General features: G+C 40.1%; 1 protein-coding gene across 2 annotated transcripts in view; it reads right to left on the reverse strand.

Annotated features, from left to right (window-relative positions):
• Sema2a (Semaphorin 2a) overlaps positions 1-17,957 on the reverse strand; it is a 205,556-nt gene that overhangs the window by 71,972 nt on the left and 115,627 nt on the right. Inside the window, exon 1 of one of the 2 annotated variants that reach the window (XM_065314775.1) lies at positions 15,554-16,087. The exons of the other annotated variant lie outside the window; for it this stretch is intronic. Coding sequence (XP_065170847.1) covers positions 15,554-15,725 — 172 coding nt within the window. The 5' untranslated portion in view covers positions 15,726-16,087. Of the gene's footprint in view, positions 1-15,553; positions 16,088-17,957 lie in introns of those variants that run through there. 2 annotated transcript variants of the gene reach the window in all.

Genomic DNA, 17,957 nt, shown 5'->3' on the forward strand with positions numbered 1-17,957 from the left:
GAAGCAAATGTTTGTTGTTTGTTTGTGATGTTTCGAATTTAGGTTGTTCGAACATTGAACCCACAGTTAAACGATGTTTAATGTTTTTGTAAAATAACGAGAGGAAAATTGTGAAAAATTTAATTGCTACTTAGAAATTAATTTACTACCGCATTTCGGAATTAATGAACGACACGAAATTGCCCTCTCACCCACGTCTTCGATTTGATAATTCCCCGCATAAATATTTTATTGTCGGCGTGGGGTATTAAAATACGCCTAAGACAATATCCGACGTAGAAGGCAAACACGCCGCCGAAGCGGGCCATGAATAAATAACGAAAACGATCGCATGTCAATACCAAAATTCGGTGCGAGCACAAAACAATTCGGAGGGCGGTAGCGGCTGCGGTAATGCTCGCCGCCTCCGCGGCGTATAGAAATTTTACCCTTATGATGTGTTTGCCCCGCGCGATTCTCATGAAAATCGGCTTCGAATTGTGGTTGCGCACAGATAACGCCACAAACGAAGACAATGGCATAGATATATTCTACAGGGTAATTCACACAAAAACAACAACCTTTAAAATTACCCGAATTTTATAGATTCTAAACTTTCCGGTTGGCGCTTCCACCAAAATGCCTATAAAAACAACGGCGTAACAAAATCCTCACGCAATAGTTGGACGCACAAAAAGAGATTCTTGCGATTTAATTGTATTTGCGTAATACCCAAAGGATAAAACCGGCGGGCGACAGTAAAGTGTACAATGTCTGCTGTGCGCCAGCTAGAAAGTTACTTATTATGCGTTGACGTGTCGCTTCGCTTCGTGTTTGCTTTACGTTCGTCCTTTGCGGGACCTAAACCTGACGAAAACAGTAAAACACTAAAATACTCAAATACTAAAACTAAAACTGTAGCAACTGTTACACAACGCCTGAAATACGACGAAAGGGAAATGGAAATGGAGAAGGAAAACACGAAAAGCCCAAACGTAACTTATGATTATTACGTTTGTCAGTAGACTAAAACATATAACAACATACAATGTGTTCAAAGGAAGTAAAAAGAAAAAAGTGTCCAACTGGCAGAAAATTGCTATGATAAATCATGAAAAGCTGCTTCAACACAAAATCAATTTATAAAGTACGTACAAAATATGCTTACAACAGTAAAATATGTAATGAGTCAAGCCCAAAGAATCGAAGCCGAAACGCGCCCATGAATATTCTTGGATGCACCTGCATGTTAAAAACGACTAGTTGTTTGCCCACCAGCACAAGAAATTTATATACCAGTCAACTGAATAGCCGCAGAAGGCGAAGAAGAAGTGCATGAATGAAAACCAAGTTTTAAAACTTGCTAGGTGGATGTAGATGATTGTTCAATGTGTGTTTTAGTACTTGGTCTTGATTTGCTCTCGGACCTGGTCCTGTGTGAAGTGGTGTGTGCGTGCAGGCGGATGGTGAGCGTCCGTTTTGCATGCCCCCGCGAGTAATTGCAATAAGTCAGCGCACGAAGAGAGCAGGGCCTCTCTGCGCGAAGCGAATTTAATGGACTCGCTCGCCGACAATTCAATATTCCGATCCAATGCATATTGATTGCCACTTAACAAACAATAATATTCAACATTCGCAGTGCAGCCGCGGGCGGAACGCTCAAAATTCACAGAAACTCACCGGCTGAGTAATATATTACATGCATAATTCAAGCAATTTGTTAATACACTTAAGATCTACAAGATGGCATTGTTCCGCAGTGAGTAGTAAACTGCGCATGCGTACTAGCACATACCTAATCATATGCAACGCATAAATTCTGTCGCGCGAATTTGTTGGCATTTCTTCCAAGAATAAATATATTAATAAATAATTCAATCGGTTTCACGTTGACTTTGCGCAATATGTTGTTGCAATGCGTGCTGTGCTGTTAAACCAAACGGCTCATAAATTTCGCGCTCACGACCGTTCGTTTTGTTTCGTTCGTGTCGATAACACGATATAAATCGCGCGCGCGGCCGCCATTCGCACAGCATTTCCTTTCCAGCTTCTTAGCTGCCAATAGGATAATGTGTAACTGATAATGTATTCGCAGCGAATTGAATGGCGCCGAGGAGCGCTGTGCTGTTGGTAATAAATTAATTAATTGATTTTAATACACATTATGCTGGCCGAGCGTTGCGACTCGATTGGATAATAAATAACCGCTTATTAAAATGTCGTTTCACGTTTGATTTATCGCCGATATTTTCGTCTTTTGCTATCTGGAGATATTGCAAGATTTTCAGAGATATACGTAGCTAATAGGAGATAATACGCTGCAAGACGGAAATTTGAATGAGTCAATTTGACTTAAGTGCACTTAATTGGGTCTTAGTCACTCAATCAACAAGCGAGATAAGTAAGTAAGTAGATACTTTCATTTTAAGATAAAAAATATACAATAGAATTTTGTCCTATATTCATTAATGTCGGCTTGATTGAACTAATGAGTAAAATTCCGTTTTGACCAAATTCGCAATTTGCATCACTGCAATCATCAGCCAACGATGCATGTAAATATCTATTGGTGATCGTTGCACATCGAGACAATTTATCGATTTCCTGTTCAGCCCTGCACTCAGTTAACTCACTCATGTCGTCCCAGCATTGTCGTATTGTCGTATTTCGAATTTCACATTGGCATGTTTACGTACATTTACGACTGTTTATGCGTGCCGTCAGTGTGTTATCAGCGCGCTGGTGTGCGCACGGATGGCGCATTCATATCAATAAATCTTGATAGCAAACCGAAGCGTGTGTGTACGTGATTGTATACATGTGCGAATGTGTTGGTGTGCGTGCGTGGGTGATCGCTCCATGTCTAACACAAATCGGCATCGAATCAATGCGTTTGCATGAGTGTTAGTTGTATACGTGAGCACCAAGTGCTGCGAGACCAAGCCAAGACGATTTATTATTCCAATTAACGATCGCTGGCATTGTGTCATTACAAATGGTTAATAAGGCGGGCGAGCAGCCAAAAGCCGGAGACAATCACAATCACTAAAGCCATCAAGAACTTGAAAAAAGAAGATCGAAACATCAGTACAAAAACATTTTAGATTTAATTTTTTTGTGCTTTTGAAGTGGTTTCGGAACCGGGAATTAGTCGAATCTGTTGTTGTGCTTAAGAGAATTTCGTATTTAATTAAACTTTCGCTGATGACACCGACGTCGCAGTACACGCCCAAAGAAGTTCGATGTTAATGTGCAAACTTGGAACGTTTTTGCACCAGCTGACAAAGATCAGCTCTTCTTGTGTCAGAATGTCGAAATTTCGCCAAATCAACAAAAAAACACAACCCTAATTTGCATAATATATATTTAATTAGACATAGAAACAAACGAAATATTGAACTGAAAAAATAACTGAAATATTGGAATATCTCTGAAGATCTCAGAATTATACTCATTATTTCAGTAGTAATTCTTATGTCATATGCTGAAATTTGGGGGCTTTTCGCCGTAGGTACAAGATCAATACTGGTAATATTGATGCCTGCAGGGCTGTTACGACGAAACGAACCCTTTGTGATCAAATAAACCTACATCTCGGCGTAATTTCCTAAAGACATACTCGTCGTACAACGAAGACGACAAAGCTTTAGTCACGCAACCGACCAGCTTTAAATTCGCCAATTTTCTACCTGAAATTTTCTTTATGGGCGACAATAAATAAAGCATGCGTACATACAGTACCAAATAGCGGCAACAGCTCGTACGTTGGATAGATTCTATAAGATATGATGAGCTGATACACCTCATGGAATATAGTGAATATAGTGGTGCATTGTAGTTGTCAATGGCTAAAAGGAAGTGATGGTCGTAGTTGCAGTGGCCCAGAGGCCACGGGGATCATAATGTTCGATGCTGTTCGGTATTGTTACAGTCTTTGTCACTTTCGTGTTCGACCCCAAAGTCCCGAAGTAGAGATTGTCATAAAGCACCCGCTTTCGAGCCGAGGAGTTTCCGATGTTCCGATTTCCGCGCATCGATACTACCACTATAGTCCAAGATTGCTTAGAACATTCCGATACCTCGAGAGACACTCTCCGCCATCCACTCCCGGATGATGGAGGTTGAAGGTGGTTGGACTAAGGCGCTAAGTCCAAGAATTTATGTTTAGGGCTCTCCCTGGACGGACCAGGTAGAGAGTACAAGTATCGGTATCATTTCCTTGTTGCTTACTCGGATGATAAACGCACCCCTTGCATTTAAGGTCTTCCAGGGGAGACCCCTTTGCAGGATCTTTTAAAGAGGCCACCGGACTTGGATGCACCAAGCGACAGAAGCACATAAAGTACTTTGGGTAACCGCAGAGCAAACCAGATGAGAACAATGCGCAAATTTATGTTCGCGGTGGACATTACCAACTATAACTACCAGTCCGGTGCGGTAGTAGTTTTAGCCAAATTTCTGTAATAACCATAAACATACGGAACGCACTAACATACGTCTCTTTGAATTCGTCTTACATACAAAGCTTGACTGAAGTTTTCACCGCAAGCGGCCGCCGCCATTTTGTTTGCGGGTCATTATAAACGTCGTTTGTCAACGCGCGGTGCGTGGAATGCAAAAATTGGCGACATTCATGCACGCAGTATTCGCCTTATCGCCGAACAAACGAGAAACGTGAGTTACTGTGCGTTTGTTGGCGTTGCCCGCTTGTTGAATGCGTGAGTCGGTTGGAATTTATCCGCATACAAAAACAGTCAGTCGTCAGTGGATCCGTTAGGAAAGATTAGATATGAAAAATTTATAGAATGTTTGCGCGTTGTTTCTGTGAGGAATTTTCGCTACACCTAACAAATAAAGTCATTATGTTCTTTTATTCTGAACCTTGTGGTTTTTGACTGCTTAATTCCGGCCACGATCCTCATCATCGTCCAACTGATCATTAACATTGAACCTTAAACCACAAAAAAAGTGAAACGTGGAGTAGAAAATAATATAATGACTTAATATCTGATCGGTTGGCGCGCAGCGTTCGGTTCCACCTGCCGATGTCTGATGCTGATGCGTAACTCGACTTAAGCCGCGTTCGTCCCTTCACCTCTACACAAGTCTTCTTTATTCTTTAATTCTTTCTTTGCCTTTGGCTTCGTAACGTGCTGAGTTTGCATTGGCTGAGCGTATTTTATGCTCGTTTGCGGTCACCTTCCATTTCGTCTACCTGCATTTTGCGATTCACCTCCAGCGAGATGGGAGTTGGTGTCTGCTGTTTGCATGCTCGCATTGGCGTTGCGGTTGTGTATTTACTTTGAGTTGCGTTCTACCTGGACGATACCTGCCAACATGGCAACATCGATCGCAACGTGGATGATGATTTTGCTGAGCAAGAAATTTACCACACATAACGGCGTTGAAAACGAAAAGAGGAGTTAAATGCTTCGGTAGTCGACTTTGGTCTTGTTTTTGTAGTTGATGCTCAAAGATTGAAGAAAATTGCATGCAGTATGTGCAATTTAATCTACAGTAATCTACAGTATTCAAACTTCGAAGGAAACTTAGAATTAACATTAGTTCCAAATTCAAATTGCTATATTAGATATTACTTATGCAGCTTATCTGCAGTTCAAATGTACTTTTGGTCGATGAAAACAAACCAGAATCTACTAAAATCCAAGTCCCATCTGCATCTCTGTATCTGTTTCTGGCCAAGTGGTAAACGGAGCAATTCAGGCAGTAAAAGCTGTGCGCATACGTTTTACCCCGCCACGAATATTTATAGTATTTATAGTTTAATGTTAGTTTGGAAAGAAGAAAGAAGACCAAAACGAGCTCATGCCCGATCCTGCTCCAGTCAGCTCGGCTAGCTAAATGTAATGAGGAATTCGTATGCATTATGGAAATGAGTTTCCCATTAAATTCGAACAGCCGAGCTTCCCGGCTTTCCGACGACTTCGAATCGAAGTTGCGAGTTGATAGTGCGTGCAGCTCGTATTCGTACAAGGAAAAACATATGCTCCGAACAAAGCGTCCATATAAAAAAATACAACCTAAACAACACTTGAATTCTAGACAAACCTTAAAGCTATAGCCTTGCATATGTTTTGGTCGCTAGTCGCATGGCATGAAACGGCAATTAACTCTTTTAACTTTTCGTTTTCTGGGAGTTCCCAACTTCGGGGACCTAGTTAGCCCAGTGCCGGCATTCTGTTTGTTCGGCGTACTTTGTTTGACTTTTTCAATGGCGGTAAAAAGGTATTTTATAGCGGCTTGTTTTTGTTTTCGTAATTGCAGATAATTATACAATGCCATGTCAGAGGGAAATGATCTCATGAATAGCCCAACGATTTCAGTAATTTATTAGCGACAAAATTCAGTCTTTCAACTACTTGTTGAAACATGTTAAACAAAAATAACCTGGTATGTTTTGAAAGGTTAGTACTTATTTTAACAGTGTCTATTTCAAGAATAAACTAAGACCACATCTTGTTTCATGTCTGCTCTGCGTTGATGGCCGACTGCCATTCATTGTTTTTATCCAATGAGAACACGCTCGACGATAGTAGCGAGAGCAGGAAGTGCACTCGAGTGCGTCCGCCATGGATTGGTCTGCTTCTTCTTTCTCGCCGAGATAGGCATCGCCATGCAAATTACACGCCGACCAGTCTCGGTACACGCGTGTTTGTACACATACTCAACGAACCCTACCCGCCAAAGTGATCAGTGTGAAACTCGGGGTGGTATTGTTTTGAGTTTTCATGCTATATGAAGAACCTCCCAGTTTTTGAAGAGTTTGCAAAAATCATGGTGGAACCAACAAAGGGGAATATTGTAGAGTGTGGACCAAGCAATCAGTACATACTCGTATAATGATCAATTCCTCCAGGCTCGTTAGTTGCTTCACTCGGTTCGTTCTATCTCGTTTTATTTTTGGTTCTTCGTTTGGGTAGATCTTTACCTGGGTGTGGCTGCGACACACCCGGCCGTCTAACTACATGCCGCGTACCCACAACCCAGCTATTTACGCTTCAACTCAGAGAGATATCTTTATTTCCACACTCATTGCTTCATTCCTTCATTCCGGGTAGAACGTTTATTTCGCTGCAAGCCGCATATAGGCTGATGGTCGATTTGACCGATGCGTCCATGCCTCCTGGACCGGCAAGAATCGCCTTCATTGTGTGGCACACACTTTATTCTTGCATTCTCGCTTGCGGCTCGCATCAAGCTCGGACTCGTTACTTGGACTTCTCAAGACTTCTTCTCCGACTTGACTCATGTTGGGGGGTCCGACCCGACGCAAGACTCACACAAGACATCACAACTTGATTTTGTTTCCACACAGGAAAAAAAATATATACAAAGAATTGCAATTGTCTTGTGTCTTAACTGGAGCCGAAGTCAGAAGAAGCGTCGATTACCTCTTAATCACTCTAATTAATTACGTGCCAAGCTGAAACCACCAAAAAGGAAACAAGACTACAAACCACTTGGAAGCTGCGAATGAAGAGGAAAGTGTGTGCGGGGCAACGAGCGAAACCTGTCTGAAGACCACCGACACCGAAAGCATCAACTTTTGAGTCGAACTCTGCACGGGAAGAGTCGAGAACTAGAAGTCGAAGACCGGCGAACATTAAACTTACAAGGTCATCGCACATTCGGATCGATTTTAATGATTTCGATACAAAATCACGCATGAATATTTAAATGTAAGATATTAAAGAGCTAAAGTTGAGATTAAGGCAAATCAGCGTGAGTTATTTTTAATAAAAAATATATTATACTGCTCATGAATATTTTGAATTTATTCAAGTTGAAGAGTTGATTTTATCACAGCACGAAACTCACGATGTTCGCATCATTGTTGGGACTTTTCATCAGACAAAATTCGCTGCAAAACGTGTTTTTGTTGATTATGCGAGTCGCCGTTCGCACAGTTTCGGCGCCTTTGTTTGGTTATATTGTTGTTATTATTTACAGGACGAGTCATCTCGTACAATTTAACTTTACAACTCCCCAAGACCGATATAAACCGGAGCTAGTCTGCGCTTTCGTCGTCATGCTGCTAGTCGCATCTCGGGGATGCTCTGCGGATCGTCTTTGAGAAGTTTTGATGATATACGAAGATGTACGACAAGTGTAACACAAAACGTGCGCCAAATTCAACAGCGATATAAAACGCGCGCGAGCGAATGAAAGAGTTGGGGATTCGTCCGGAAACCGGAAACTCGTCGTGGCAAGTCTCCTAGTGTGACGCCCGAAAACTTTTCAAACAATATTAGTTTTTAAAGAATCGCCTTGTTCTCGCTACCAGCGGCGAGAACGAGTTAGTTTCCTGTTTCTTTATGCTCGGCACTTAGGGTTTACTCTTTTTGGGACTTTCCGAAAACGGACAATAAACAAAACAGATAAAAGTACGGACAAAAGAGGATGTTACGCTTCATGACTTTGAATCAACTTATAGTCAACTTCTAAGTTAAAAAGTGACTTAAGTTATGGTAGTTTTTTTCTCTTTAGTAGACTAGAAAAAGTCCAAATTTAGTTTGTGTCGTCGCATAAACTAATTTTGGCAAGTGAGTAAAAACAAGCTAAAATAATTTCTTTCTTGGGTTTCAACTCGAAACCCAACTCAACATTAAATAAATAGATCAACAGTGGCTTTTCATCGTACTCATACTGGACTTGCTGTTTGCTAAAACGCAATTAATTTTTAATAAAATTAACTTGCTGGTGTTTCCTCTCTTCCTGGTCGTCGCATGTTACATGATGATGATATTGTGCTTTATAATATAGTTTTGGTAACAGCTGTGCGTCCCCTTGCAGTGAACTTTTGCTGGTGCAAAATTTTTAATATAATTTTTAGGCAAAACGTGTCAGCGCGAAATTTTGAGCGTGACAAGCTTGAATAAAGAAGCTCAGGGTCCACTCACAGGGTCTCGGTCGCAATGCGAGAGCAACAATGTCGCCTATTAGTAGCGGCATTGACGAGGACGCCAGGTGGCATCGAAGGGGACACACAACAGCCCGCACCCGAATTTCAACCCCCGTCGGTATACACGTTAGGCAGGTGGTTGATGCATAAAAAGAAAACGACCCGCTTCTAACATCTTATCCATCACATCTGATCTCATCATTACCAAAAACTAAAATTGCTAAATTTAGAGCTGTAAACCGTTTTATTTACGAATTTCATGAAATGAAGATTAATTAGACCGGAATGAATATCTAGCATATTGGAATATTAACTGCGGTATTATTGCTCCCCGGATCGACGCAATAAATCGCATAAATCCATAAATAAAATTAATGCAAACGCAGCTGAACTACAAAATGCAATCCATGTACCTATAAAGTGTATTCGTACAAGTGTAACAAACGGTTGTTGGTGCAGTAGTTAAATTTAGTTTTCGGCCGTTTCTCGCACTGCATTAATTTTGTACTTGACGATCCGACCACTAGCTCATCGCGATAATAATAATCTAATTCAATAATTATACTATCCGATTTTGATGCTTGATTGCACCGAAGCGTAGATAATTGTTTGTTAGCTAATTACGTATGAAACTTTGCGCTGTTTCCATCGAATTAATCAATATTCCAGCAAATTATATAGTGCCATTTTATAAATAACTGTTCCATTTAAAATATATTCATATATTTCAATTAATCCTTTGTTTTGTTAAATCTATATATTCCAGAATTATCTCATTAATGTCCTGCTTGTCTGTGGGTTGCGAGTACTTAAAATAAGAGGTTTATTTTCTGGATGAGTTGCCATGACACCTCGGCATTTGCGAGTGATTTTAATTAAATTGTTTATGTCTGTCTATCTCTCCGTATTCTCCAGGCAACCAGCACAAAAAATAACAAAATGCACCTACAAGACAAAAGAAATGTTTTCCGTTTCGACGAAACAAAAATCAAACATGAATTTTCGCCCATTTAATGGGCACCAAAATATAAAGAAAAAACATCGAAAACAAACTGAAATGTTTGAACATTTAAAGATAAAAATAATAATAATTATAAATAAGTGAAAAGGGAGTAAAAATAAAACAAAGAAAAATACACGACATTTTTTTCAATTTATTTTTTACGTTTTTCTTTGCAATAGAACTTAGCGTTATCTTTTTTCGTCTTCATTTAGTGTGTTTTTTTCCTCGAGGTTTATTCGGTGTCCGCCTAACGGTGTACATTTGCATGTTTCACACAAATTGAAATAAAATAGGCTGACGAACATGAACATAAGGCACGTCTCGACTCGGTGGGAATTCGAGGACGAACGTGAATTCAAAGCTTTGAATCTAAAACGGATTCGCAATCGGCATTCCTCGCATCGAATCCGAACCCGCCAGTAAGATTCGTCTGAATCCGAACGCGAACTCAAATCGTAGTTTCCCATTTCGACGAATGTTCGAATGTTTAGGCGATATCCGATGCTCGAATATGCGAAACGCAAATCGTAAACTCGCAAATGGCAAAGCGTAAAGCATAATTAGCGAACAAATCCCGGCCGCATCTCCACGAAAAGTCATATCTACGGAGTAAGAGAGCAAGACGAGGCGCTGCTACTGGTAGACGTGATATGGACGACTAGATGAAGACGATGAGAAGCACATCACGTACGCGGTGCGAATACCGAGAACGCAACAAAGATAAGCGAATGCATCTGGGATATACTACAACGTGCTACAGTTTCATCGCACGACGGCTGAAAGGCGACTCGGAGAGAGTTTATTCCTTCGTTTGGCGTTCATTCGTCTAGATTAAGAGTGGAGCTATCAAAGTCATCAATCAACTGGAAGGCGCACTGAAAGGCACGGCGCGCGCGCACACGCAAAAGTCACATTCGCAACGAAGAGACGAGAAACAAAACACGAGACCATCATCATCATCGCATGATGAGTTGACGCCGAAATGAAGCTAGTCGTGGACTGACTGGGCTATGATGGGAGACAATGCGCTGCAAAAGTTGCCAACGAGCAAAACTGGCGGCGGACGGGGTTATAAACGCGAGTTACTCGCGACTTACTTGAGTTAGCTACTCTCTGAGCAATCGGCACGATGTATTATCTCCTAAGAGGCTGCACTTCGCGCACTAAGTAAGAAGAATACTTCTATGGCGGAGCGAAAATGAGATGATGAAGAAACAAAACACTCGCAGTAGATTAAACCAAACGACGTTAACACTTACTTCGCGTCGCCGAATCATAAATCTAGATGGAAGACACATACCTGCAACAAGAGTAACAAATTTTAGATGGCGAAACTTCATATCATGTTGTGTACATGTCGGGAGTGATATAATAGCGTTAATGAAGCGAGTGAGTACAAAGAAGAAGAAAAAAAAAAACATCCGCCCATGAAAAGAAGTCGGAATCACGAATCATGATTCGTCAGGAGGCATCACATCAAGCGAGAAGAATGAAGAATAAAGAATAACGAATGTAGAAACCTTGGGAAGTCTAAGTTGACTTTGCTGACTGCGCAACGCTTACTTACTCGTACCTACTACTTCTTACTACTCTGAAGGAATGTAGCTTGCAAGCTCGATAATCGTGTTCGCCATGCTCTGGGCGCGCATTCGAACAAGTAATTACACAAAAGAACGCCTTCGCCTTGCGTTACAATCGCGTTTGACACAATGCAACCAACGATCTTACACCGAACAATGACGGAATTATACATACACGTATATATTCACTCTACAAGCAACTTCTTTAAGCGTATATCAAGTGATGTTCTGTAATTCAATATTTGCTTTGATTTTGATCGAATGATAGATAGCGATGAGAAAAATACCGAATTGTATGAAGTACTAAGAGTCTCGGAGGTTGAAGTTGAAGGGGTGCGTCACGTTAGCAAATACTAAATATGAACCACACGTGCGTGGTCGACGGGGCAGCGTTGTGTTTGCTTCGGCCAGGCTGGCATCCGTGCACATTGAATTCACAGCGCACGCATCAATTTAATTGTGAGTCGTAAACTTGATTCATATCAGCATATGCTCGCCGTATGGATTGCACCGAGGAGACCCGTGCGCAGTACCGCTCATAGTCATAACTAATGCGAGTATTTAATTTAATTAAAACGCGCCTTGTTTGCATATTCACTCAAACATTTATTAAATTTTGAATTATAATCACAGACTGTTTTTTTGGGGTGGAAGATAAAATTCTTACAATATTTGCATTAGAATTAGAGATGATGAATAACTGAAAATCAACAAAACTTAGTATTTATTTAATGTAACTTGAGTGTTTAAATACAAAACCCGTATTTATTTTTTTACCAAGTGCTAAACCGATGATAATTTTCATAAAAATAAACGGCAAAAATATTGTGATGTAATTTTCCGATCGGAAAGAGTCTGGTGTGATTGGCTAGAGAATTGTCGGTTTTGTTAACTCAACATTGACGTCACAAGCAATGCCAATGGACATTAATTTAAAAATTGCGAACTAGGATGTAATTTTCCCAATTGACCCAACAAATTCCAAATAAATATCGCATATATTGCAGAGCAATATATAAACTTTTTGAAAAGCAGACATCATGCCTATTATTTCAGCATGGAGACTAAACGTTGCAAACTGCTATTAACCATGTGAGTTTTGTCCATTCAGTGAGTGCAAATATATTCGTTTTGGAGGGTGTGTAAATTGAATCGCCCCTCGGATGGTTGTCACTATGGTTTACTTTCATTTCCACATCAACCAGTAGTTTACACGTTTTGAAAAACACAAAATTTCAACCCCTAACTATAACGTGAGGGTAGTTACACTTAGCAAGTAGGTGTTAATACTGATAATGTGAAAATATACTTTGATCTAAACATTTTTCACAAAACCATAAGCATAGTTGTCGCTTTAGTTACCATGGGAGTATCACCTTGTGCGAGTGTGGTTAGTTTAGCGTGTGAATGCGTCTGCGTTACGCATTCGTTTCGCAACCGAGGTTGGCATAATCCCTTCTAATACCTTTTGCACTTCCTGAGCAATAAAGCTTAGGCCAACCACCACCACCGTGCGCCACGAATTTGCATGACGAATTACAATCTCGTTCACGTTCGCATTCAGACATTCCGCTTTCATAAACGGAGAAACTAGACACATAGTTTGATGTTGTTTAATGTAGTGTTATTGATACCCTTGATGTCAGACGAAAAAAAAACTAATGGAATATGTTTTTACGAGTTTGTTTTATTTTTATTTCATTTTTCTCTCTAAGCGTTCACTAACGTGCGCTAATGTTCGTGCACCGGCTCGACTAGTAATAATTATTCTCGGAACGGAAATTTATATGTTTGAACGCATGAAATACGAAAACGTTCGAATATATGCTTCCATAATGAGCTCGCTGAGCTTATGGTAACCCGCGAGTTGGAAGTTGGAAACATTCGCTCTGCGCGTTCGCTTCTTCGCTTCCTCGTCTTGTCGTCGTCTCCATCGCTGGTCGCGAACGCCGTATTTGCTGAGCCGAGGAATATAATTGGCTTTGTTCGAGTCACGCAATTTTCTTTATTTTAACGGTGCGCTCGTAAAAGTCGCCCGTTCCTTTTCGTCGTCGCGTGGCGGCGATGGCAGCGACGTCGTTTATAATTGCATTCGGCGCGCTAAAACACAATGCCCACATGCATACGCGGCGACAAACCTTTATAGAGGTTTAAACTTAAACGTCGCTATGCAGTGAAGCGAGATGGAAACACGCCCAGAAGAAAATAATACAAAAACCTGCGATGAAAGTGAGGAAAAATGGTGAAATTAAACAATATTCTGTTAAGGTTTTCAGTCAGCCGTTTAACAAGCTTCGTTCCAAGGCTGTAATCTTTATATGCACATAATACTGTAAAACTGAATTTTTCAAATTTTCCTTCTTGATTTTATTTTATTAAACAATAAAATTTTATGCAACGTAGACGAAAATGGCAACTCTAGCAAAACGGTCGATTTCTTTATTATTCCCAAACACGTCGTAGAACATATGAAAACACTTCTTCACTTTTCCGTCAGTTTTCATTCACATGTCACACGAGAGCGTCGCGGGAAACGAAATTGAAATTGTCATCGTGTTGCGAACTTTCGCGCCAGAGTTGACAAACGCGAATAAAATCGAGCGTCAACGACGTCGGCCAACATCACATTCGATCCAAAAACAACACACACATCCACACACCCATAGAGCCAAGCGTGAGATATCTAAAGAAATGCGAATATGCAGAGAATAAACATCAAAACAAACAAAAAATAGACGACATTTGATGTGCATCTTGTGCGACAGAAAATTTAAACGCAAATCTTTTCGTATGCAGCATAAAACTGTAAAATTTATACTACGCCATGTGTTTCATCTGTTCAAATACAAGCATACGAAAATAAATAAAACAAGTTTTCGCTTTGTTTGTTTTGTGTTTTGTTCTCGTGTAAGAGAAGCGCTAAAATTACACAAACATTACACTCGATTACACATTGTGTCTATTAATCCACGCTGAGAAAGAATCCGCCATTGCTTGTATGCGGCATACATGTTACGCGTTATTGCGAGTCGAACTAATGAACTAATTAGTTTTAATTAACCAATGCGGACTCGCTAGAAACTGCGAACTCAGAAACGTCGCACCGCGTACAGTTACTTTATCAAAGTTACTATTCATCAAGGATACAAGAAGTTTAAAGCAAGCACGTTTGTTGCATGAATTTATATCAATTTTCTTCGCATTTTCACTTGCGTCCGCGGATGAGTCATTATCGTAATATGGTTGACAGTGAGTCTACCGGGAAGTTGGTTGGCACTACTGGAAAATGCATTTATAAGCAACCCAATTAACTGCCAGGGCTTGCCGCTCATTCGGCGCAATGCGGTCGCATTTTTACGACGCCATAAATCACCTCGACAATGTTGCGGTCATATAATTCTCCGCTAATATAATATAATACAATAATATAATGTGTAAATGTGTACCGATGTTGAATGATGCTTAGTTATTAACCGAAAATGGATTCCGAACAAAACTCATTTTTTGATGATCATAATTATAAAACGTTAAAACGTGATAAAATGTTGTCTCCGTTGTCGTCGACACGTGCGGCCATTAATCAAAATGTTAATTATAAAGCGTCGAGTATGCCGCAGCACTGGTGGCGCTTGTGGTGACATCTCTGGACGCGTAGCGTTCATCAGAATAGATATAGACGTGTATAAACGCATTTTAATAAGGGGAGTGACTCGCAACTCTTGTAATTCAAAGCAAAGCTTTCATTAATCAAAAACGAAAAATACAACATAGTAATAATTTTAAAAATCAATTTTAACCATAATAATTTGTTAGTGTTGAAAGTTATTCAACTTTATAATTTCTATTGTACAGCGGTCTGCACACGTGTTCCAATTATTTCTTCTTGGTCGGTTTGTGTAAATATTATGTTATTTATCTTAGCGGCCAAGGTAAACTTTGGTTTTGTTTATCGCACAAAACATTCTTACACGCGGTTGTGCATTGCTGTTTTGGTCTGTTTATTATTCACAATAGCGTTAAGAATGCAATTGGGAATTTATCAAATATGTTAATATTTTTAGTCTTTACCTCTGTGATGTCTAACGTGATGATTCCCATTACCGGAACAACACGGCTGCTCCATATACATCGTCCAACTGTTCTCAAAGTCAGCGTGTGCTGGGCCGGCGGCGGCAAGCAGCAAGATGCAGCCAGCCAGCAGGAGTACGCACGTGCTGCACGTGTTCGCCGCTTCCATCATCGTCTTCGCACGGCAATATCCAAATAAATCGTCACCAAACAACAACAACAACCACACCAAAACCACGTTCCACTTAATTTCTGTATATATTTTCTAATAAAACATTCACTTGTTTTTGGTTTGGTATCACAACAATCCCTTTAGGTCGATGAAAAATCCAAAATAAACGTAAAATACAACCGTTAATACCGGATAGTCCTCACATACGGATTTCACACGAGTATATCGTGTGTTATGTTTCAGAGAAACCGCATTATTGCGCGAACCGCGTGTTTGCGAGTGGCGTAGATGCGCGACTAGGAGACACAAGCGCGTGGGACGCACTTGGACGCGCGACGCTCCGTGCCGAACTGACTCGCTTCGCGCGGCGTCGTGTCGCGTTTGGTTCAACTTGCCGGAGAGTTGGGAGAAGGCGCCGCGCGGCGTGCTGCGCACCAGCGCTAGAATGTCGAGTTCACAGCCGTAGCCTGATGCGGGCAGCAGGAACTCTGCACGGTGCACTTCACACACATGCATTCCTGCTGCACGATGCGCGTCTGCCAGCCTGCGGTCCGCTTGAAACTTTAATCTTTTGAACGCCACTCAAAAATCTATTAATAATTCTAGTTTTGTGTTATTATTTGCGGTGAACAGTTGATAGTTCCTGGAATTATTTAATTTTCGATTTGTTGCAGATTTTTAATTAAAAACTAGCAATTCAAGATATAATTTCAACAACTCACAACTTTGTACTAGTTTAGGTTGTTATAGACGGGTTATTTCATGTTTTTCTGAGTTTTTATCAATGATTTCTTGCAAATTCACAACGCAAAATGTAAGCAGATTTATTTGAGATTTAATATTTATAGAATAAAAATATTTGCGTTCGGCGCGAATGAATGTCATAACCATAACTAGAATATTTTTCAATTTATTTCGGCGCGCTTTACGAGTGCACGCAGTGACTTTGGGGTCACTTTCCGTTACGATTCCCGTATTCCCGCTTCACCCTTCGTCCTTCATTCGCATCCATTCAGCTCTTTTCTATCCGTCTTCTTCGTCTTTTTTATTTTCCGGTTTTTGCCGGAGGGCTTAGTTTTTTCACTTTCATAACATTCGATTCCTATTGCCGCGATTACGGACGTAATTTCTGAATCAGCTCGAATCGGAGACGGCGACATTTGCCGACTTTTCATGGGTCATGGCAAATCGATGGCTATTACAATCGAAGTCTTTGCAAAAAAAGTGAATGATAACAAGTTATGTTTTTCGAGACGAATATCTGGTATTTTTGTGGAGCAAATTTTTTTAGGTGGAGAACGCATTGAAGGGAAGAAATCAAGCAAACAACGGTAGAATTATAAAATCTATTTAAAGACTAGAAGTAAATAAAACATAGGTCTATATATTAGTGGATATTACTTAACAATAAAGAATAAAAATGGCAATAAACAATTTTTTCTACTTCCACCTATAAAGCGCCAGTTTTTCCACGGTTTTTAGATACAAAAAGTGGTACCTTATATACGGACGGCCAAGTCGTACATAATATTCATTATTTTATCATCAATTTTTTTTTCATCAATTTAACTTTCAGTGTATTGAAGTTTTTTCATTCTTTGTGCTAAAATGAAATTTTGCGCATGCGCCTAAATTAAGCTGGAATTTCTTGCATAGCATGTGTAATTGCATTGCAATTACACATCACGTTAACGGTAGTAATGCATTCTATTCTGAGTGCTTATTGAAGTCAGAAGTTGTTTGCTATTTTTCCATTTAACAGTAACTCTCTAAACGTAAGAACCTGCTAATTACAAAAATAAACGATTCTCAGACAATATCTTCAGACAATATTTTTGAATATTCAACATCTTTAAATAATATATTATACTTGTATTTTTAGAAATAAGTATTCCTAGAATATTCGACGTAATATAACTAGACTGATGTCAAGAAATTAAGTTATACTTCAGCCCGATCCTAAAGCATCATAAGGCGTTCGTTCTGTAACGCGCTGAAACATTAAAACATTAAAACGGCGCAGTGCCTGCAACACTTCGAGCCGATTTGCATAATTCAGTTTACGATTACGTTTCCGTCATGTCTAGCGTCTCAGCAGTTTCTAGCTGTTGAGATGTCTTTGACATCCGAAGCAATTTGCTTGTTACAACTAGATTATATGTAAAATATTATTTAAAACTCATAGGAATAGATTATATACTATCGAACCATATGCAAGTTTGCCTGCTGTGA

This window comes from Atheta coriaria, unplaced genomic scaffold (genome assembly GCF_025399875.1).
Source record: "Atheta coriaria isolate IRGN ID8LTWV9N9 unplaced genomic scaffold, Caltech_Dcor_3.1 hic_scaffold_10_pilon, whole genome shotgun sequence".
Taxonomy (NCBI): domain Eukaryota; kingdom Metazoa; phylum Arthropoda; class Insecta; order Coleoptera; family Staphylinidae; genus Dalotia; species Dalotia coriaria.